Here is a 23,590-nt window from a genome sequence, read left to right as displayed (position 1 = left end):
AGTGAGGAGGCGTGGGTTGTTGAGCAAACACAGCGAGGGTGCGCGCAGAGAGGTTTGCATCGTGCTGCTGATTTTGCCAAAATAACACAGAAGATGGTGGGTGTGGTGTGAGCTGGTTAGGTCTCGCTGCTGTTCCCTGCGGGCTTAGGGTCCTCTATCCTGGTGCCTGACCTTAACTGGCTTTTGCCATGGGCATGGTGAACACCCGGCATAGACTTTTTCCTCCCACCCCTAGTGATAGTCCAGGTGAAGAAAGATGGATGAAGGCAGACTTGAGGCTGACACTTGCACTGCTTGCTGGTCATCCCATCCCTGACTGTGGCTTCAATGGAGGGCTGCAGCCTCCAGGGTTTTCAGGCTGTCACTTTTCATATGGCAGAATTCATGCACATCCTTAAAAAAAAACCCCAAACGCTGGTTTTGAGTGACCCTCATCTGCCCCTGCTTTTAAATGCAAGAACATGCATCCGAACACACAACCTGGCTGCCACTCACTCTATCAGGAAGAGCTGCACAACCTGAAATAGCCCCTGTCAAATCAGATGGGCAGCTGGAGCAGAAGCATTCAGTACATTGATCCGGCAGCTGAGCTGTACCCGTCGTGCCGTGGGACAGATCTGCAGATACAGAGAGACTGCTCTGTCATTGCCACGGCGGTGCGGGAGCCACTGCCCAGGTGAGCAGGCTGCAGCCAAACTGCCGTGCAGTGGCTGCTGCTTATTTCACAGAGTTGCACAGAATAGCAGAGGACCTCTGGAGATCATCCAGTCCAACCCCTGCGCAAAGCAGGGTCACCTCTAACTGGCTGCTCAGTACCACATCTGGATGGGTTTCCGATGGGGCAAGCATCTGCATCAGCGCTAATGCTGACGGGTCTGCAGTGGGGGTAATAGCTGGTGGTCAGGTGGGTCCTGAATGTTGAACACTGATTTCAGCTTTCTAGAAAACCCTCTAAGCATGAGGGCAGTGTAAGAAACAGTTTTCCCTGACCTTGGCCACAGTGTCCATGCTCTGTGGGCACCACTGGTGAGAATGATGCTCTCGTGTGCACCAGGGGATGTAGCATCCAAGGTGCTGTTCAAGTCAGAGAGTCCTGCTCCTGGAAGAAATCCCAGCCTTGTGCTCCTAGAGCTGTCCTTCAGGCTTGTTTTCCATGTGTTTGACACATGGCCTTACGCCACTTGGACTTTCTCACTGTGTTTTGTTTCTGTAGCTTGACAGGAGGTTGTGAATCACTGTGGAGCCGGAGCAGGGCCAGTCTCCCGGCTGGTATCCCGTGCTGCGGGAGGCTTTGACGGGATCCTCTCTGCCCAGGCTGAGGACTGACGTCAGGCCCCATTCATCACCATTAGCGCCGAGATGAGCCTTGTCAGCATCCGCAGCGAGGAGGCGGCTGCCTCCTCCGGACTGGCAGTCCCTGCAATTTGCTTCCTAAAGCTGCTTAATTGTTGTTCCTCTTCAGGAGCCCGGCTCAGCCCCCGTGTTTAACATCCTTTCCAGTGGCAGCGTGAGCCTGTCTGCTAATGCAGGCAGATCCCACGGTTAATGCCAGGTATGGTGGTGGCAGCTCATGCTTTTATCTCAGACACCAGCCCACCTGGGCTTCCTCTCGCCTAGCGAGTTTGGCCTTGTTTAAGCAGTGTTTTGTTAAAGAGGTGTCTGTCTCTACTCCCAAAATGCCCTGGGTCTTTTTCTAAGCCTATTTCACGCTGACATTTATAGCTGCAACTGTGCTGGAAGGATGAAAATGAAGCAGTGTTTGCCCCTTCTTCCCCCCATCCTTTGCCTCTTGTTTTCCCTTTCTCCAGGACCCAGTTGCAGACAGAGTGCAAAAGCACAAAGCAAAATCCATTTCTTCCCCAGTGCCTTGCTTAACCTATAAAATGCCAACTCCTACCGATGCTCAGATGGGGAGGGCTGGAGAGCACCCAGGTTTGCAGAGCTCCTCTGTAACTAAGACACGCCGACCTCAGTGAATCACAAGAAGTTTTGTGAACATCAAGAAGCAAAGTCAAAAGCATGAAATGGATGATATTCATGCAGAGAATACATTGCATGCCATTCCCAGATCAAAGTTTATTGCTGTCAGAAATCACCTCTTAACTTGCATGACTTCTGAGCCCGCAGAGAGAGTCTTTGGCAGAGCACAGCCCCGGCTAAAGCCACAAGGAGCTGGGTCTCTGCTGCACAGAGCTCTGGCACAGGAGAAAGCAGATGTGCATGTGCGCAGGTTAGAGCAGGCTGCGAGCTACTGTAGCTGTGATGCCGACAAAAGTCCTGAAAGGACAAAAGTTGACCGGGCAGGGAATGAGTAGAAGGAAATTAACTCTAATGAAATAGCAGGACCCTCTGGAGATGAGAGAAGGGACCTGGGCACAAAACCTGTGTGCCCAGGGAAGGCAGCTCTGCTGTGCTGAGTTTCTGCGCCATAGGCAAAGGGAGGGGGATGGATTTGCATTATATTTTGTATAGGGAAGAGCAGCTTTCAAGATGCTGCTGCATACATGGTCTGGAAGGGTCCCAAAGGACGATAGTTGAGGGAATAACTGGAGTGCACAGAGTTCCCTGATGGCATCCTCATCCCACCCCTGAGAAGGTGGGGGCAGGCAAGGGATGGTGACTTAGCTGGGTAAATCTGGGGGCCGCTCTGCTCCTTTCAGCAGCACCTTTATATTGGCCCCTGGATGGGAGTGGAAACCTCCTTAGAGCTTTTGCGTGAAGCACCTTTGATGTGGCATATTTACCATCTATTTAGTCTACGACTTTGCTGGTAGAATTATATTCAGTTTGGAGAACTGGGAGAAGAAATCTGTTGTCAGAATAAGCTGTATCTTCATGAGGGGCTTTGCTGGGAGAACTCTCCCCAGGACAATAGTACCTGCAAACCCTTTTAAGCATAGATAAGAGAGGTTTAGGAAGCTTCAGGCTTTTCTTGCGGATAAAATTCCTCACATGCCATGTTCTATATATGAACTGATCCCATCTTAGTAATCTGATGGTGTTTACATAGGGCTCAACTGCTCATGCACCACGTTGTGATTATTGGTGCCTTTTGAAAACCCTGTGGGTAAATGTCTGGCTAGGCAGAAATTCTTCCTAGCTCATAATTCATTCCAGCCTGAACCTCCTAGGAATCTGTAATAGCTGCTTGGAAACAATGCAAAAATCTGGCACTGGGCTTGTCCAATAAAGCAGTCCCGCATGGACTGTGAAATATCACCACCTCCGAGACCTCCCTTACTAGGCAGGCTTGCAGATCACCTTGCCTTTCTTTTCCCTTTTCCTTCATCCTGTGGGCTCCAGCAGTGCTGCTTTTCCCTCTTGCCACTCCAGCCTTTCACTGGCCCTTCCTCCCTGCCTGCCTTTAAGTGGGCAAGTCTACTGGGGGCAGAGGCGGGGGAAAGACCCCCTCAGCAAAGCTCTGCCAAGAGGTCGTTAGTCCTCTTTCTCTTAAGGAAAATAAAACAAGAGCAGCAAGCTCAGAGAGCATGGTAACAGTGATGCACCCACAAATTTGCCTTTGTGCGGTGCGTTTACAACTGGTGCATGGATCCAGGGAGATAAGCTCCATGTTTCACTGGGTCTTTGGGCCTGATGGTGCCTTGGCTTTTGCACAGACCTTATGAAGCTCAGGGGCAACAAGTGCAAATAGCTTTTCTTTCTCCCTCCTTCTCTTTTTCCACTGACCTTATGAAACTCAGGGACAACAAGTGCAAATAGCTTTTCTTTTGCTCTCCTCTTTTTCCACTTGCATAATCATCATCCTGCAAAGCAGGCAAACAAATGTGTAAGGGAATGGAGAAGGTTTCATTTTTACAGAAAGCAATTACAGACATTAAAAGAGCTATAGTAATAAAAATAATGTTTAAAATTCAAGTCCCTTATCTATATTACAAGGGTATTAACATTGGAAGAAAGTATTTTTATTTTTTTCCCCAAATCTCATTTGCTTTCCAAGTCAACCTGGAAATTTTCATGCCAGTCTTCTGAATTTTTTTGGAGACTGATCTGCAATTTTGGAAGTTCGAGGTTGGCAGGCTTGTAAACTTCATGACTCAGGATACAGAGGTAATGATGCTGCTTTGTTATTCTTTGCTACCTATGGCACTTGCAAGTAACAGTCTTGTCTGGAAGGGGACAGCTGTGTTCAAGAGGGACTTTGGACGGGGGAGGTTGTATCTTCTTTACATCAGTACAGTATTTATTGTCTCGATGGCTCCTGTTTTGCCCAGTCTTAAAGCATTCAACAAATAGAAATGGCTTGTGGGCAGGGGCTGCCACTTTGTTTGCTGCTAGTACAACTCCTCACTGGGAGCTTTGTGCTTTTCCAGCCTGTAAGTGTAGAGATGAAAATGCCCAGGTGAGGAAAGAAAGAACGGGGAGAATGGTCCGGAGCACAAGGTGGGTTAAACTTTGGAGTGTGTTTGAGCAGGACTATGTGAAACCCCCCCAGGGAGAAGGATGCGGGAGCACAGTCCAAACTAGTGGGCATCACCAGCAGAACTCCCACCATTTCCACAGAGCCTGGGTTTTGCCCCACAGCAAATGCACCCCGTCCCAGAAAGATGGGACATCCATCCTCCAGGAGCAGGTGTCGTGTGTGGTCCTGGGCTTAGCTCTGCTGCTTTCCCTGCCCTGTGCCTTTCCCGGGCCCAGGGTCCTGATCTTCTCTGCTATCCTTTCTCTCTCTAGAAAGCCGATTTGGCCGTGGCGGGGCTGACGATTACTGCGGAGCGGGAGAAGGTGATTGATTTCTCTAAGCCGTTCATGACTTTGGGAATTAGCATTCTCTACCGAGTTCATATGGTAAGAGACTTATTTTATAACCATTTATATTCCTCCATTATTTGCATGCAAACGTGCCTAGTTATAGAAGAAAAATGAATGACTCATAAAAATATTTTGGTTTCTTATTTAAAGGCAAATGTGCTCAACCTTTATTTCCTTCTTTTTTCTGCCTTTTGTCGGCTTGGATTCAAATCCTGTTGTTCAAACCCCCATCCCTCTTGGCTCCCCTTCCCCATCCTGCCCGGGCACACAATGCTTCCTGGCATGGTGGGAGGCCATGAGCAAAGCCGTGCCAGATCCGTGCTACCAGGGGAAGTGTCGGTAGATGTCAGCTTGTCTGCTTCTGCTTCGGGCCCAGCGAAAGCCATCGGATGGCTTTGAGCCCACTGTGGCGAGATGTGCTAAGGGCAGGATAAGCTGGATGGGTGCAGCAGCCCAGCTGGGCAGCTCCACAACTGCAGCAAACCTGGCTTGGAGTCACCATCCTCTTGCTGAGCTAGGACATCTACGGGTGCACCTAGTTGGTGTCGGGGCCCAAATGCCCTAATCTCAGCCGTATTCCCAGCCTCCATGGCATGCAGCCTTGCTGCCTTCTCACATCTGAGAATAAGATCAGGCCAGGACCATATCTGGGATCAATTTCTTTGCTGAGACCTCCTGTAAATGCTCTACATGCAGATCAGTCCTCTGCTTTCTTAATCACAGGCAGGAAAAGGGAAAAATGGCACTTCTTGAGTGGCCCAGGGCACTGCCCCGGAGCAGGCAGGGCGGCAGACTGAACTCCGCCGTGGGCAGCTAGCTCCTTGCCCTGCGTGGGCTGTTTTGCTGCTCTCGGCCCTTCTCATTTGCCTTCTCTCAGTTGTTCACCCTAAAGATCAGCGGGCCCTGCAGCCCAAGGAAGGCTCCTTACTCTTAGGGTGCTCCCTGCCTTGCACGGTTACTCTCAGACCCCTTTGCTTCTGCATTGGCCAGGGAGGAGCGAGAAGGGAGGCACGCTGATGTTTAGCAGCTCTGGTTGTTGCTCCGCCGCATTCAATTATCTTTTGCAACTCCGGTGGCAGCAGCGGCATGGTTAGCCGTTGCCACCCGAGAGGCAGGTCAGGCATTACATGGTGGCTGTTCAGCAACACAGGGTCCTGTGGCTCGGAGCGGAGCAGCTGTGAAACATGTGCAAGCACGTACATCATGTTGTGTCGTGTCTTTGCTCAGACAACACTTGTTGTCTTAAATTGTTGTAGATTCTCTTGCATTCCCATTTTCCATTGTTCTAGCTTCTTCCTAGGCTCAGGAGAGGACAGATTTTCCCCAGGTATGCCCATATGGGCCCGGCAAAGGCCTTGGTTCCCCAGTGTTACAGGAGACAAGCTCTGGCAGCCAAGTCCTTTGCAACAGGATGTCATGTTATTCCCAATCTGCATTTTGGAAATGTGCTCTGTACAGTGCTGAGTGTGATGTGAATTACAGTCTTGGTTTCCTATCAGCTCAACAATAGCAGCCAAACAGATAAAACAATTAAAGCTGTCTCTCCCAGCTCCCCCCACCCCCAGTCCGTTCCGTGGGCTGTTAAGGATGCAGGGTTTGGTACAAACATAAACACACTTGCTCATACATCTCTCTGTGCTGAGTGGCTCCTGCCAAGAACAAACAAGTAATTAAAATCTAGTTAAAATTCTGTTTCCTCTGGTACATGCAGAATTTAGGATCAATGATTTAACTGATCAAAAAGGGTGAGACTCTTCAACTCCTGGAAATCAAATATAACTGTCCCTTCCCAACTACACTTGCTTTTTCACACCACCAGCTGCCCCGTGGATCCAGGAGGCATTTCTGCCAGCGTCTCTTGGCTGGGATTATAATCGAGTTTCTTGCTTTCTCGCATGCATTTTTAAAGTTTGAGGATTGAGTACCATGCATGCTCTGCCTCTGATTTACACCATAACTTTCAGCAAGTCCCTTAACAAGGCATCATTCCCTGAACGGCATGAGGCTGGTGTTGTTCCCTCCAGAGGAGACACAGGAATATTGGTGCAGGTTTTGCATGCGACCTGCTTTGTAAGTGCAGGGCATTTGCTGCTGCCTCTGTGCGAGCTCGATATAAATGTGTCTGACACATCCACTTAGAGTGTAAGTTCTTCAGGGCAGGGACCATCTGCTGCTTGCACTTGTACCGCAGTAACGCAACACAGCCATGTTCCAACCCGCCCTTCAGGCATTTACCAAACTGAACAGGATTAATAATTACAGTTTTAAATAGTGTTTGGCAAATAATCCTCGGCCATCAGTCAGGACTTGGTCTTCAGCTGCCCGACGAAGGACTCAGTTAGGACTTTGAGTAGGGAAGCTGCCCAGTGACCAAGGCAGGCTTGCAAAGGAGATGCAGGGCATCTCCCAGGTCAGGTCACCCTGCAGCGAGCCCTGCTTTGCTGCATCGAGGCCATGAGGAGCAATGGCAGGGGCAGCCTGGGCTCATGCCCTCCCCAGGAGCAGGGAGGTCTCCTCAGCAGGGAAGCTCAGAGCCCCCTCTCTTCCCTCTCCAGCACTCGGCCCCTCTTTGTCCAGACCTTTCCTGCTTAGCTGGAGGAGAGTGTCTGAGAGCTGTGTGCCAATTAACTTATTAAACTGGTAAATATTTATTTAACAAGGAAAGGCAAGGTAGCTAATTGCTCTGGTTTTCCTTTAAGGATGTCGTTTGCAGAGCAGCGGAAGGCAGCCCCATAGCCCCATCTGCTCCTATCCTACATCTCTGCAATGGCAAAAATTGCAGCTGACGTATGTTAATCATGGTACAGATCAGGTGTAGCCTAATAAATAAGCACAAATAAATCTCTTGCTGAGGAGTTACCTCTGTGCCCTGGTCTCCTCCCAGTGTGATGACATTTTCTTTTAATTTCCATGTAACTCCAGTGGCAAGTGATTTCTCCCCCCTTTCTCTTCCCCACCCCACCAACCCAGCCACCACAGTGCGTGCGTCTCTTATCACACATAACCAAATATGGCAGTTTTAAATGGGGCTGTCATTTTTCTCAATTTCACTTGTTGTGATATAATCAAATACGGATTTCTGACACGAGGACTCATAATAGGCTTTCTGACTTGCAGGCTGCTAAGAGGAAAGACTTGCTTTGTTTTATTAAGTTCCCATTCTGACCAGCTGGTGGGACCTGTGGAAGGCAGGAGATAGAGGATGAGTCCTGAGCAGTCACTCTGCTTGGCAGAGGGCTGAAATCAGGTGCCCAGTGCTGTTTCTGCACAGAGGGATGCTGAAAGTCAGGTTTATTTGTAGCACACACGTGCTTTTACTTACATACCTGTTTCTATGGCAGGCAACAAGGGACTAGCTAGCACATGATTCTGGCTCATCAGCCCCGAAAATCCTTACTGTGCTCTACCTTAAGATGAGAAAATGTAGATTTGGTGAGTGCGCTGGAATAGCTGAGTTCAGGCCGAGTGAACTGAGGCTTAAAGTGTTTCTACTTGCTTGCTGCAGAAGACCCGAAATAGGAAGGACCGAATGAATAGCTCCTTCATTCCAGCCAGAGGAGGCTTGACAGCCAAGGCAGAGGAGCTGAGTACCCTTCCTGAGAGCCCATGCTGCTCTGCCAGCAAGCCTTCTGCTTCACTGAAGCAGGGATGGGAGCAACTGCTGGCCCCAGGCATGCCCAGGACCATGGTAGGCATTGGCCTGGTTTTAGGCTCAGGATTCACAGCAGTCTATGCTTGGGTTTTGCTTATCGACTCCAGAGAAAGGACTCTGGAGAGGGAGGGATCTAGGTCTTCATCTGGATCAGACATGGTCATCCCAGGATATACACACTTTGTTTTGGTAAGACCAAATGCACTGCAATTGTACCTAGCACATGTCAACATTTCTGCCTTTCCAGGCTTAGTTTTCTTGCTTTCCTTCTGACTTAGAGCCAAAAGAGAGTTCTCTTGCCTGCGTTTTTTAGGGACAAACGTCTATGAGAAATTACATCAGCGGGGTTGACTCTGAGAAGGAAGAGGCAAACACTGGGGTCCCTTCAGAGTGTGTGTGTGTGTGCAGGGCAGGCAGGGAGTCGTAATGGCTCTTACAGACCTGAACACAGACAAATCCAGGACCACGCCATATAGCTCCGCGCCTCCTCCTCTTCCCAGATGTCCTGCACGTTCAGGCTCTTCAGTCACCAGTATCTGCCCGGAAAACTGGTTCTCTGGCTGAAAATTAAGACTTCCAAGAACGACTGAGGAGAGTAAATGAATCTCTCCTGTTTCCATCTAAGGATTTGCAGGAGGCCTTCATCAATTATTGGACATTTTGAACATTTCTATTCCAGGAGAAATAGCTCTTCCAATTAACAAAGCTGTATTGGGACTGGCTAAAAATATCTGACAGACTCCAGATACTGTCATTCCCATCTTCAAAACAGACAGATAAGAGAGAGTTTGTGCCCTCCGTGGGAACAGAATATCTTTATTCTTTTCCACAACTGTGAATGAAAAGAATATGTAACAGCAGCCTGAAAACGACTGTAGCTGAAAAGAAACAGAACTACTACTACTGTAAAGTCACAGGAGAGAGTCATTGCCAAGCCTGAGAGTTAAAGCTTCCAACGTAATTTCCTTAATGAGCGTAATTTATTGACAAACTGCCCCAGAAACATAGAGAAGACATCAAGGCCTTAATTACAGAAAGGAACTTTGTTACAGGAGCATCTCACAAGGGAGCCTCAGCCGAGGCACTGCCAGTGCCTGGGAGTTTCCTGCCAGCTCTGGGATGCCAGGGAGCGATAAGCCATCTGGAACGATCTTCAGCTCGAGAAGCTCCAGTTTGCTTGGCTGAGGGCAGACGGTGCCCTTCACACCTTGCAGGTTTCCATCGTCTCATTTCATTCTTGAGTGTGTAAACACCTGTGGAAGAAAAGAGGCAGCTGAGCCGGTTTAGCTCTAGATGAAGAAGGGAACCAGGGGCCCGTGGGGCATCCAGGAGAGCAGTTGCTACAGAGAAGAGCTTTGGCAATGCCTGCCTTTGGCTTCCTGTTGGCATCGAGAAGTCCATGATCCTCAGGCTGGGATCAGCAAGAAGTGCAGAGGGAATGCACCTTGCAGCCTGCAGACTAGTGAAATGGTCTCACCTCTCTAAACTAGTGAGAGGAGCTCCAGCAAGGTGAGCAAAGGATGTTACTGGAAATGTGAATCCCTCCGGGATGTTGGGTGTGTAGTTTCCAGCAGTGACTCTGGCTCTGAAGGCCCTTGGTTTGGGTGCAGATGCTGGCTGTAGTAGTTATTTGTCTCTCTCTGGGTTTACGGGAAGAATAGAAGGAAAAGGAGAACACAGCAGCAATTGACCAAAGAAAGGGAAAGGATAAAAGAAGAACGTAGTATCTTTCACTGTTTGTACCTCACCTGCTTATACCAAGCACAGTAAAATAACGCACTGTGGAAGAGACCTTGTCTTAAAGAGACTCTGGAATTATGCCCAGGAGAACTTGAACCTTTGCTTGGGAAGTGCCTTTAAATGAATCTGAAAAAGGACACAGAATGGTCTGAACCACTGATTCTTAACTCATCTCATTTGTTAAAAGGCTTAATAAGCCAGATTCTCTAAAAATCCTAATGTAGATCTCAAGCTGAAACTCATCTAGTCCTTAAGGATACAGGGATAGGATGTTATGGGGGGGTGGTTCTTTACTTCATGCAGGGCAGAGTTTGCTGTAGAAGGTTTCTGAGATGTTACAGTCCCAGCTGGTGACTGGAGCTGGGAATATCACAGTATCCTAGATATTTTTAGTAGAGAAAGATTTTTCTGCAACAACTGTTGCCTTTTCTAGCAACAACTTAGTCCTCAAAAGCACTACCAAGACCCTGTGAAATTCAGGTTTTGCATAAGATTAGGAATACTTCAGTAGTAAAACAGTGTTTTTTAATGGAAATGGAATTTAAAGTGCTGATCTGAATCTAGGGAAGAAAAAAAAAAAAAGGCAGCAGCTACGTTTCCTGGGGACTTTTGTGAAAACAGAAAATTATTCACCGCCTTTGGATGAAACACAGCTCTAAAATATCAGGACTCTAGTCTTTGATGGCTCTGTGTTTGCTATGGCGATTGAGGTTAGGTGTTATTTATTACCAGCTATTATTAGTTTATGTGGTGTCACAGACAGGCAGGGTAAGGCAGCGGACTAGGGAAAAATGAGGCCTCTGTGTGTCAAAGATGATCCCCAGCAGCAGCTTTTGTGTAAAGCGAGCAACCTACAGCGGAGCAGCTGCCGTGCTGCAAGTGCTGGGAAACGGCTGCTGGAGTGAGCTGCATTGAGCAAACAGTGATAGATGTTTTCAGCACACAACAGAGCAAGGTGCCAGCAAGAAATACACTGACAGCCTGGCCAAGATGTGATAAAAGGCTGTTTCCACTCTGACTTTACAGTAAAAGCCTTTGCAGGAACTCTGACTCGTGGGCAGCTTCCCGGTTACGGGTGCTTGCAGAAACTGTCGAGCTTGAGGCGTTTTGTGATGCCAGAACTGACTTCATGGTTTGGGGCAGAAGATGCAGGCTCCTGTGAGCTAAGGGTTCGTATTCCCACAGGGTTAATGCAAGCCTTTTAGCCCTGCGCTGGGAGTTGCATGCTTTTGCTGGGAGTCTTTCAGAAGAGACGGTAAGGAAAGAAGATGCCTGAGGTAGATGAGCATTGCCCGAACACTTGCAGCGTTCGGGTGGAAGAGGTGTGTCAGGGGTGCACAGTGCTGAAACAAAGCCCTTTCTGTTCCACATGGATATTATAAATTGCACAGAGAGCAAAAGAATACTTCTTTAGTCCTGTGGCTTGCGCTCTGTTTTCACCTCTCCCCTTTCCCCCACGGTGGCATTGAGTGTGCTCGGAGGTAAATTACCGGCTGCTCTTTCCACCCTGGAGGAGGCTGTGTTGCAGAGGAACTTCATGCACAGAGCTGGTGGTGGCAGGAGAAGTACACTCACCAAAATGGGAAGCGTTCAGCTTTTGAGAAACTTGTCCTAGAAATTAATCCTCCCTTTGCGCAAAGTTTGCTACATTTGACAAGATTTCAGTGGTGGCAGTGTCTTTTCGAAAATTTAAGGTACTTTGAGAGAAGATCAACCTGCTTTTTCTAGCAGTGAGGCCTTACGTTTCAAGGAAAGGTGGTTTGCTGAGAAAAAAACAGGAAATTCTGACGCATCCTGGAGATAAAAATATCATGTTCCCTGAGATAAAAGTAATAATTTGAGTTTTGTAGAGAAGAAATGTTTCAAGGCTGAAGAAAGAAAACCAGAAATGTTGCAAACGTCTCTTTTTTTTTTATTTTTTTTCTGCGCAAAAATATTTTCTCCCCACTCTGCTTCGTGCAAAGGATCCCACCCACCTCCGAGCTCCTGCCCAGCAAGCGTGGTGTGCGGCCTGCTTGGGTGGACAAAGGCTGCATATGGGGACTCTGGGTGCAGCACATCCTACCATGGGGAGGGCAGAGCACTGCGATTGTCTTGAATTTTGCTATCAATTCACCTCTTTCTTTGCCTGGAGTAACAAAAGCGGTTGAGGTGGGGAGAAGAATAGTCTTAGGAGATGAATCCCAGCAGGGAGATGCTGCAGGACTCGGTCGCTGTCACCAGTTTCCCTGGAAGGCTTTTGCAAAGCCCCGTTCACTTTATTTCTCTTCTGTTGCTGCCATCCGTTGTCAGCATCATGGCAGGTGTGTTTGTTTCTGTTGTTTTCAAATGGACTATTTAATTTGTAGAAATACAAGCAGGTCAAACTCGTTTTTGTTTCCCTTCCAGGGCCGCAAACCTGGTTACTTCTCATTCCTGGATCCCTTTTCCCCTGGTGTCTGGCTCTTCATGCTGCTCGCCTACCTGGCTGTCAGCTGCGTCCTCTTCTTGGTTGCTCGGTACTGTGCCTGGCGATGCCTTTTCCTTCCTCACGGTGCCATCTAGCGTCACGCTCCCAGACCCGGGGGTGGGATGCGTGGTGAGGGGCTGGGCAGGGGGACATGGGGACATCCCTCAGGCCACCACTGTGGAGGGAGCAGTAAGGGAGGCAGAAGCATCCCAAGCCCCTTGACCTCCACCAGCTGGGCACTGGGGCTTGGCCGCTGAGTGCCGGTGCGGGCACGTCACCAATGCATATGGCAGCCCCGGGATGGCCGTTGGCACGGCTGTGACGTGGTGGGCAGGAGCAGCGTGCCGCGATTCAGGAGTGTGCTTGGCCACAGCGGTGGGTGCCAGTGCTGAGAGCGGAGTGGGAAGGGTGGGAGGACGTTTGGGAGTCGGGCTAGTGCTGTGGAAATGGTGCTGCTCCCTGTAGATGCTTGATCTGCAACAGATAAAACGACAGCTTATCTTGAACAGGAAGGGTGGAGGCTGGCAGGTACCGGCAAGTGCATTCAGAGATACTAACGCAAATTCCAGTAGTGATTGGTTCCTCTGGCCCTGTAAAACCCAATGTGTACAGAAAAAGAAAGTTCATTAATATCTTTCAACAGCCTTTTGGTTGATGTGCAGAGCCTCACTTGACAGCTCTCAGTTCCATTTCCCTATGACTAATTTAAATCAGCCTTAAAATATATCACTGAATGGTTCTCTGCCGTGTGTCTCCCATCGAGACCCAGCGTCCATGCTCCATTCCTGTTTTCCCTGACTTCCTAACAAACTGCTTATGGTTGGTGGCATAAACGGACCTTTTCAGACAGAGTTGGACTGTGTCCTGGCAATGTGTACCAAAGACGTGCTCAGGGCTTGACGGCTCTTTCAGGACATGGTTAATACCCAATTCTCATTACAGAAATTGGAACTGTGCCGTCACTCGGTCCCTTAGCATGGCTAAAGTTGTCATCCTGACAGGGCTTTAATGGTTTCTTCGAATGCCATTACAGCCTCAGAAACATAGTTCTGAAGAAACCATTGAATAATGCGGTCTGATGCTCTCTGCAGACCGAGATTTGGTGCCTTTTTAGCCCCCTTCTCACGTTTTAAACATGATCCTCCAAAAAGGTGCCTTTATGTGGCTTCCCACTGGAGACAGAGGTTTGGACCCTGCTCTCTGCCTTGCTTAGCAGTAAGGAGCTTTTGACCCTATGAATTGCAGAAAACTCTCCCAGAGCAGTGTTTTTTACTGCCAGTGCTCAATCCAACCATAGAAAGTCTTCAAGAAATAACCTCCACCTCCCTGGCATCCAAGTGAGGCAGGAGATGCAGAAATGAAAATAAACACCTCGTTTTGGTTAAATGCTGTGTAAGCTGGTGGAGCCCTGCAGCTGTATTGGCAGTATCCCCAAAATGACCCTCCCAGGCACCAGCTTTGTTAACCATTAGCAGTATAATGAGCTGCAGCGTAGGAATTAGAAGACTTTCTTAGCAACCACGGTACTACAGATTTGAAACAGCAAAAAAAGAGAGCTAGGCTACAGTCAGTTCAGTGGCAGGCTGTCAGTTATTTCAGATTCCCACCTCTGTCCTGTGCCTGTGAGCACTGAGAGTATGTGATGCTTTGAAACACCGGCACTTGGCTTCAAACTAGACCTGAGACCTAGACCTTGCCAGGGCAATCAGACCTTCTCAGAGCAACCATTTGCATCAATACAGTTATTTTTCTTGATTGTGTAATGCAGTCAGGTGTCACACACTTCACTTTTGAACGTTCCGTTGATGCGTATTCTCCAGGAGGGAACGCAGCCAAAGATGTTTGATTTCAATTTCACATCAAGTCCATGCACATCTGGAATTATTGTTGTGGTTGTCTGTGGTACAAATTTGCACGTAGGGCTCCAGCCTTCCCACAGCCCATGCCCAGATTTTCAGCAAAGCCTCTCAAAACTTTTGCAAATCTTTACAAGAAAACCTCTGACTTCTGAGTCTTAGAGCAAGCATTTCACACAGCTCTGAGCCCTGGGCATCAATTGACAGCAAAGAGTTTCCTCCTTAGAAAAATCTGCCTGCAGGAGAGTTAGGGCTTCACAGCTTTTCTTTTTTTTTGCCTTTTTTTCCTCCAAAGTGCCCTATTTCCCAGGGAATTACCTGAGCTACCTGTTTCTTGTCACTTTAGATTGACACCGTACGAGTGGTACAGCCCCCACCCCTGCTCGCAAGGCAGATGCAATCTTCTCGTGAATCAGTACTCTCTCGGCAACAGCTTGTGGTTTCCTGTCGGGGGATTCATGCAGCAAGGCTCCACCATTGCCCCCCAAGCATTATCCACGCGCTGTGTCAGCGGAGTCTGGTAAGGAGGTCAGCCCTCCTCTTAAGGAAGGCTTCTCTGTGGGTCTTTTCTGGGCGGAAGCAGGTGGGGATGGAGATCAGATTCAGTCCATGGGGAAATCTCAGGTCACCATCTTCGCTTCCCCTTTCCCTAGGTGGGCATTCACCTTGATCATCATCTCCTCCTACACAGCCAATCTGGCTGCCTTTCTCACCGTGCAGCGGATGGACGTCCCCATCGAATCCGTAGATGACCTGGCTGACCAGACAGCTATTGAGTACGGCACCATTCACGGTGGCTCCAGCATGACCTTCTTCCAAGTAAACCCCATTCTTTTGCTAACTGGGGCAGGGGGTGCGGAGGGCACCCTTTAATCAGATTTGGATGTCACCCCAGCCTGTCATGCCTGTTTCATTCCTGTTTCTGGCACAGAGGGGACCTTTGGAGAGACCCCTGGCTGCTTGGTTGCACAGGACTGGGCTAGATCCACAGCAGGTGATGATGGGATGAATGGTAGGGGAGGCATGGCAGAGGACAGGGAAGGCAGGATTTTGTAACACAGCACCTGGCATGCTCTTGGGATGCTGGATGACTAGGGTCAGGACATCTGTGCTGGACCCCAGGGCATCAGACTTTCCTGCTTGGACTTGGAAAGCAACTTAACACTTGGAATGTCAACACGTGAGTGGGAAAGTGGTACACATCCCTGTGTCACAGTGAGGACATAACATGGTCTTCAGCAGATGAGCATTTGCAGTCAAATTTCCATGGGTCGCTGTGTGGTTTTGATATGATCTTAGCTTTACATGAGAGTCTCAAGTTGGGTAAGCAAAGAAACATTTGCAAACCCCAGGTAGGCTAGCATATGTCAAAGGGCCGGGGTCTGTATGTGGTCAGTGGCACTGAGTGGCACTGAAAACAAGTCAAGTGTATGCAAACTTATGCGGGCCGTTTAGCTCAATTTAATTTTTATCTTCCCTGCTCTATTCAGAAGGGAAATAAATGAGTGAATCTTTTCTGCAGTGCTCTGAATGTACAAAGAACTGCTTGAGGATTATTTATTTATTACTTGTTGAAATTCCGAGAGGAGAGAAAGCTTTTCTCGCTTTTTCTCCCCTCTGAGTCTGAACTGAATTGGGAAGCCTGAGAAATCTCTCGAGTGAGCCTGAGCTTTTCAGCCCAACTTTTCACCCTTCAGAGGTTTGGCAAAAAGCTACTTTTAAGCGGAATGTTACGTCTAAAATGAGCTGCAGAGCCCAAGTGACTAAGATGGTTGTATATGAGGCACTCGCTTAGTTCTTTTTGGGAAGGCTTTCAAGTTTAAAATCCTGACTGTGGCTCTGCACTGCCTGTTGGGTGCCGAGGTCGCTGGTATCAGAGAATAAATCAGCAAAAGATGTTCTTGTGCTGTTTGCAACACTTTAAACTATGTTGGGATCCATTTGCCTCTGGTGTAGCGATGGTGGGTCAAACAGAGTGACGGATTAAGCAGGCATGGCTTGAGGGTGTCTTCATCACCCCTCAGTTCCTGGTTGCATGAGACGTATGTCCACTGCTGAAGCACCTTGCCTTGTAATCTGTCCTGGCAGCCGTTTCTCCTGACACTAACACACATGATTAAGGTGTAAAAGTGCAGTGAATGGGGAACAAACACACACCCTGTTTGACTGTCCCTTGCCCAAGTGACTGCACCGCAGAGGACAGAGCTGGACAAATGAGGACAGGAACTAGGTCAGCAGCAGATTCCCTGAGGCTCTCCAGCATCGTTTGCCAGCCACAGAAAATGAACCCTTGAAAGTGCAATGGCAGGGGGTCCCTGGCAGCACGTCACACCCCTACTGCCTCGGCCGGGAGGGGAGGTGGTGTAAGGGATTCCGTGTGCTGCAGAAATGCAAGTGTGAGGGGAAAGGGCAAATTCAGAAACTCCTAATGTAGACCAGAGCGTGTTTATCTTCAGTCTTTGTGCAAGCAGGTTTCACTCTTTGCTCAGCATAGGCAAGAGAGATTAACCATAGTCAGCTTTTTTCTTGATCAAACCAAAGTAGGTTCAACCACCAGCAGAGTCTGAGGGTTTGGGGCTGGCTGAGCTTTAGTTTACTGTAGTCAATTAAAAGACTCCAGTTCTCTTAAGCAGGTACTTTGTTTTGCTTCACAAGAGGGTGAACCAAAATCCAGATTCCGGGAGCAACAAATTCCAAAGAGCTTTGGTGCTGCCCTCAGTGCCCTTCTCAAGGTGACGGTGTCTGGCTCTGATGCTGGTGAACTGTTAAGCACAAGGTTACAGTGACAGGTGATAGGGTGCGAGCTCTACAGGGAGCATTTGGTGGTTTAAATTAGCCAAGCACGAGCTAGTTGTTCTGACTTTTTTTGTTTGTTTTTGATATACTGTTACGGAAACTATGTATTTTTCTAAAATTGAATTTATGCAAAGAGCTTTGCTGGAACCTATTGGAATTAGGTATGCATTTCATGCCAAGGTTTGCCAACAAAGTCTGAAATCCACCGAGATATTTGGGCCTCTAAATCTCATTGAAATAAAGGGAGGTTAGACATCAAACTCCTTTTTGAGTCTGGCACCAAATCTGCTTTGACTCCTTTCCCCGTTGTGACCTTTTCATAGCGGCATGTAATTTGGGGGTTATGTTACAGCAAGATGCTTCTACCTTAGCTGTGCTTGCCTCCTTTCTCCTGCAGAACTCCCGCTACCAGACGTACCAGCGGATGTGGAACTACATGTACTCCAAGCAGCCAAGTGTCTTCGTGAAGAGCACGGAGGAAGGGATCGCACGTGTGCTGAACTCCAATTACGCCTTCCTGCTGGAGTCCACCATGAACGAGTATTATCGTCAGCGCAATTGCAACCTCACGCAGGTCGGGGGCCTTCTGGACACCAAGGGCTACGGGATTGGCATGCCCGTCGGTAGGCAGTGAAGAAAAATTCTAGTCCTTCTCAGCTGTCGGCAGAGGACCGGAGCATTTGAAAGGCTGAACCGGCTCTAAAGCCAATGTCACGTTTCACAGCTCTGCCCAGGGTCGTTTTTAATCTCAGGAGGAAAATCAAATACATTGCAATTGCCCAAGGTGCACGCTCAAAGCCAGGTGTACAAGATCCTGCTGTGGTCCAGAGCCATGTGACACGCGACTGCGGCTCTTTAAATAATTCATGTGAAAGATGTTTCAAAATTGCTGCTTATTTTCTGCATATATGCTCTTTGCTGACTGTTTCCCTTTTGAACCGGTGTTTTTGAACCATTTTATGCTCCTTGTTTTATCTCAGAAGTGCTGTAAAAGTAATGCTGTTGCAACTCTTGTAGTTTTTAGCACAAGTTTCTTAACAGCTGACTGTTCTTAAAACTCCAGGACAGAGATTTGGGCAATTCAGTGACCATCTCGGCTAATAATCAGGTTTAACAAATGCAGGGGTTTTGTCTTTCAAACGAGAGAGCTAGCAAGAGAACATCATCTCCCAGGGTAGCACAGAAAAAGGACGTAGTAGTTGTTATTCCAAGCAATCGACTGATCTTTCAGCCAGTCTCGCAGGCTCGGGAAGCCTTGTTCCTGACCTTTAAGCACCTGCACTTAGCAATACAAAGTTAAGGTGAGTTACAGAAGAATTGTCACACAAACAGCCACTATCGTTTAGCTAACATGCGTAAGCTTGTAAAGTCACAGTAACCTGATTGTGAGTACAAATCCTTACGTTCAGGACTAAATTTGTTCTGACATTGTCTTGTTAAACAGTGAAACTGTAGCAGATAAGAAGAGCAGAAAGCTGCTCGCTGGGACAATAGTGCAGAGTTACCAGGAGAACTACGGTCTTTCCCACGACCCTTCTTCGGGATCTCTGGTAGCAGACATCATCAAGACTGCAGTAGAACTCAGAACCAGGCGCAGAAATGAGCCTCCTCTACCATGAACATTTGGGCTTGCATGCAGGTTGGACTTGCTGCTGTCGCAGTGCACCAGTTTGAGGGAAGGACTGCTAGAGCAAGGTTGAAGTTGGAGGCAGATTGACAGGAGGGGGACCTCAGTGGTCTGGAGGAGCAGCAGTGCAATACTGAACTGCCTGTTCAGACCTTGGCCCTGAAGCCAAAGCTCCCCCTTGTAACGGACCTCTTTGAATGGCCTATGTGGGTCTTGGTGGACAGGAAGAATTACCATCTGCAAATGGCATTAACCAGTTGACAGTCCCAGCAGGGAGGCTGCAGGTTTCAAGGGCTGACATGGACTGAATTCCCTTCCAAACCATTCAGAGATAAGCTTTTGTGGTTGGGCACACTGGCAGGGCATCGTGGCGGGGATGAGTGGGGAGGAGGGCTGGCTGAGGCGTTGCCTTACCACATACCTCTTGATGTTGCAGGCTCTGTGTTTCGTGACGAGTTTGACTTGGCTATTCTCCAGTTGCAAGAGAACAACCGCCTGGAAATCCTGAAGCGGAAGTGGTGGGAAGGAGGCAAGTGCCCCAAAGAGGAGGACCACAGAGCCAAAGGTGAGCCACGCCGCTCTCCGGTAACGTGCTGAAGAGACCAGGCAGTAGAAGCATCCTTGCCAGCAACGCAAGGATGAACATCCATCTGCACATGAGCGCTGCCAGGTTTTCTGCCTGAGAATTACTTTTTCCCCTTCTTCTGACCTGAGATTCCTTCCTTCACAATTCAAGGAGAAAGCCAAACAACTCTGCTGTGCCTCATGCTGTGTGTTTTTGCCTGAGGCAGAGAAAGCGGGAACAACCAAATGACAAATATTGGAGGCATATGGAGGGTAAATTAGCTTCTAATGAATGTCTGGGAAAATGGATGGCTAAAGGGATCAGACCAAAATCCTGGGTTCCTTCAAGGGAGAAGGATCTCCACCACAGGCCCGCTGGTTAATGGCTTCAAGTGAAAGCGCCTTTTAAACAGCCAGGGTAAGGGACACAAGGACTTTATTAGTACATCTGTAAACTGAGGAGCAAATTCTTTTGGGTAATGCTATGCAAATTGCCATAAAAGCTACCACATTAGGCTGATGTCCCAGCATGAGAGCAGTTGCCAGCTTAACGCGGTTGCTGCATTTTTTAGTTTTGGCAGTCATTCTCTCCTCAGCAAGCGTTTTCTGGGAGGCCAGCAGGTTCCCCAGTTGAAAGGACAGTCTTCTGACCTTTCTGAGCGCAGAGACAGAAAGCTAAGCCAGGTCCATGGTAGCTTTTTTGTTTTCTTATCATTGCAGCAGGTGTAGGTGTGTGTGTCTGTGCAGTTCATGAGCTAGGCTGGATGAGACCCCACGGGGACTGTGAGCCGGTGTTCCCTGTTGGGCAGTGCTGCACTGCAGGCAGCCCAGGCTGTTAGTCTCGAGATGGAAGTTGTTGGCCCAGTGTAAGACATCAGGCCTCAGGGCAAAGTGATAAGCTATTAAAGAGGTTACTTTCGAAGGTGAGCAGGCACATGGGAGTCTTTTCCTCCCTGGACTGTGCAAAAAGCAATTCTGAAGTGGAATGTAGTCTGTGGGCTGTTTTGAGATGGCTTTGGAAGGGGACGGCTGGGAAGCATGTTCCTGCGCTGTTTCTGGCACTAGCTGGCATGCTCTGTGACCCTGGACAAGTTTTCCTGCTGTTTTTTGCCCTCTGTCATGACTCACTTTGTCAGTTTAGAAAATGAGGAAGGCTGGAGCCTGCTGGTATGTGTATATGGAAGAAGGAAATACCTCTCAGGTGAGCTTGGGATTGGGTGTCTGAGGTGGCACCCAGGCAGAATGACAGAAAGATGTAGCGAGAGGTACTGGCCCTAAATTCAAATTTGAGAGCTGCTGAGAGGAGCAGATGGCCTTTATCTCGGGTCTAAACTGTGATTATGGGCTGTGTTTTCTGCCCTGCAATTGCTGTCTTAGTGGAAACATCTCTACGAAGGGCTGATTTACAGAGTCGCTAGATTGCTCCGGAGAGCCTAAAGAATGGCGGAGGAGGAGGGAGAAATGTGACCTCCGAAGTTTTAGAACAAAACAGGTCAGCGATTTACAAGGATTTTGGTGAGATTTTATGTCTAAAAGCCACGCAGAGATTAAGTCAATAAATCATTGATTCTTACACTTTGATTTAATGCTACAGACAGGAGAGGAAGATTTTTATAGATGTTCTTGTTGAGTAATGGCCTCATACAGTCACCTCAGTGCAAAGCACTGCATGCTTTTTAGTAATCAGTCCAATCAGAGGCCCAGTCCACTTGAGACCCAAACCCACCAAGCACAGGAGAGAAGAGCCGTTTCTCGTACAGCATGTCCTGAGGCTGGCACTGCTCCCCGGCTCCTCTCACGGTCTTGTTCTGCAGGGCCGAATGGAGGCACAGGCTGCAGTTTTGGGGACAGGGGTCATGGTGGGAAGCGAGGTGACAGCCTCAGCACACGGAAAGCTCAGGCCAGGTTCCTGAGCCGTGGATTTTCCTTCTAACTGGTGAGCTTTCTGGGGTGCAAGCTCTGTAGGACACGGCTGGCAGCTGCCGTGCGTGCAATTTAGTCTCTTCCCTAAGCGAAGCTGTCTGCATACGCGGCATTTGGCCCGCGGTGGCTCGATGGCTCGTACCTTGAGATGACTCAAGATGGTAGTCATCCTGTTGTAAGCAAGTTGTCCAAGGGAGGTGAGATGAGTCATCCCATGGAAGGGGCTGTTTCCTTCTCATGGGCCAGAGGGTGCTGGGCAGAGAGCGCCCAACCTGTAACCAGGTACCCCTGGGTGGCAGGCACCCCATTCGGTCACCATCTAGTGTGAAACAGTGTTGAGTCCTGGTCTTGTTTGGAACCTCTCCTTGCTATTGCAATACAAGCGGCTGTAATTGTTTTTCACCAGCGCTTTATAGTGCAATCAAAGGAGTTTTTCTTGGTGCCGGCTTTCTTTAAAGCGGTTTGTCTTCTTCATGTCTGCTTCTTTAACAGCATTGCTCATCTTCCTTTGCAAAGTTCAAAGCAACTAGAGCTGGGTGAATAATTTGCAGGGATTAATGTGCCCGATTGATCTCTCATTTTGTCTCCTGTTTTCAGTTTGTCCACAAATTGCTTTGTTCTTCCCTCCAATGTACTTTCTGTTTATCTGCAAAATCATCATTTCTGAGAACGTGTCTTCGATCGTGCAGTTATTGCAAGTCATTCAGTTTGCCATCTGAGTCATGCAGTTAGCTATTAATAGGACAGTGCTGGCTATGTGTTTTTGGTCCCTGGCTGCGTATATGCAATGCCAAATAAACAGCAAAGAGTTGGGATTTCTGTACAGCGATGCTTGCAACTTACGTTGTGTCCGCCTCTCTACAGCATTGTGTCTTCTGCTTTATTTCAGGCCTGGGAATGGAGAACATTGGTGGAATCTTCGTGGTTCTCATCTGTGGCTTAATCGTAGCAATTTTTATGGCAATGCTGGAATTTTTGTGGAGCCTTCGGCACTCTGAACAGTCAGAGGTAGGACCTGAAAGTGTCGTGAGGGGATAGTGTGTGTTTATTGCTATCTGCAGGATGCTCAGCAGTGCAGTGCTCTGGAGCAAGTAATGCACTCAGGCTGAGATGAGCGTTCCTAGTAATGAGACTTCAAATGCACGAGAAGGCTGGGTGCCTTGGGCAGGGTCTAAAATGCACAAGCTTCTCATGCACTCCTACTAAGATTGAGGCTGTAGGGATGGTCCAAGGGCTTCTGAAGGGATGGAGGATGTGTACAATGTCCAGGTACCTTTCCTGGAGATAAGCTCACGTGCGGATTTCTACCAGCAATAGGTTTGGGTCTCCTGGTGATTTGGGGATGCAGAACACAGGAGGGTCTCTGACAAGAGGCAGAATCTGTTGGGCTAAATGAAGCATAAATGTCCGAGCATTGGCGTCAAAAACCAGTGGCCAGATTAACGACCGAGTCCATAACACTTTGGCATCAGAATTCAGAGCAGACACAGCGCTGCTGGGCTCGCAGCTTACTTAGGTGAGCAGTATGTCTCGGGTCTGCCTTCCAGGTGTCGGTGTGCCAAGAAATGGTGACGGAGCTGCGCAACATCATTCTCTGCAAGGACAGTTTCCACCCTCGTCGGAGGCGAGGGGGAATGGTACGGACTCGCCCCGTTATCCCAGAGGAGCGCCGAGCCCGCAGCACAACCACGCTCAGCAACGGGAAGCTGTGCAGTGGGGGCGAGCCAGATCCCCTGGCACAAAGACTGGCACAAGAAGCTGCCCTGGTCGCCCGAGGGTGCACGCACGTCCGGGTGTGCCCCGAGTGCCGCAGGTTTCAGGGCCTCCGAGCACGGCCATCTGCGGGCTCGCCCGCACAGAGCGAAGAGAGCTTGGAGTGGGAGAAGACCACTAACAGCAGCGAGCCCGAGTAACGCTGGGCAGGGGGTGTTGGGGTGGGCCGAGAGGGTCCTGTTCCATTTTACAGAACACGGACTTGTACAATGTCAACTCGTTTTTAAATTAAAAGCAGTTACCCAGCTTCTCCAGAGCAAGGCGGACCTTTGGGCTAACGCGCAGGCCTGGCCAGAGGGTTGGCTTTGGTTTCGGCGTGCGAGAGGATGCGCGTCTCGCTGGAGCCTGCCACAGCAGGAGTGCGGTCCTCTGGCTGGCCTGTCTCCAGCGGTTGTCTCCATGCCACCGTGCGGCCCCCAGGCGGGGAGGGGGGAGATGGG

General features: G+C 49.0%; 1 protein-coding gene across 1 annotated transcript in view; it reads left to right on the top strand.

Moving 5' to 3' along the window:
* Positions 1-23,290, top strand: part of LOC104161761 (glutamate receptor ionotropic, kainate 4) — a 136,369-nt gene extending 113,079 nt beyond the window's left edge. The window contains exons 12-19 of the mRNA XM_009700297.1: positions 4,693-4,806; positions 12,551-12,660; positions 14,814-14,987; positions 15,121-15,286; positions 17,661-17,886; positions 19,327-19,455; positions 22,267-22,385; positions 22,925-23,290. Coding sequence (XP_009698599.1) covers positions 4,693-4,806; positions 12,551-12,660; positions 14,814-14,987; positions 15,121-15,286; positions 17,661-17,886; positions 19,327-19,455; positions 22,267-22,385; positions 22,925-23,290 — 1,404 coding nt within the window. The remainder of the gene's footprint in view (positions 1-4,692; positions 4,807-12,550; positions 12,661-14,813; positions 14,988-15,120; positions 15,287-17,660; positions 17,887-19,326; positions 19,456-22,266; positions 22,386-22,924) is intronic.
* Positions 23,291-23,590: the final 300 nt, after the last annotated feature.

Source organism: Cariama cristata, unplaced genomic scaffold (genome assembly GCF_000690535.1).
Source record: "Cariama cristata isolate BGI_N322 unplaced genomic scaffold, ASM69053v1 scaffold3945, whole genome shotgun sequence".
NCBI classification, from domain to species: Eukaryota; Metazoa; Chordata; class Aves; order Cariamiformes; family Cariamidae; genus Cariama; species Cariama cristata.
Note: the sequence above shows the minus strand (reverse complement) of the source record. Positions and strands in the feature narration are given on the sequence as shown.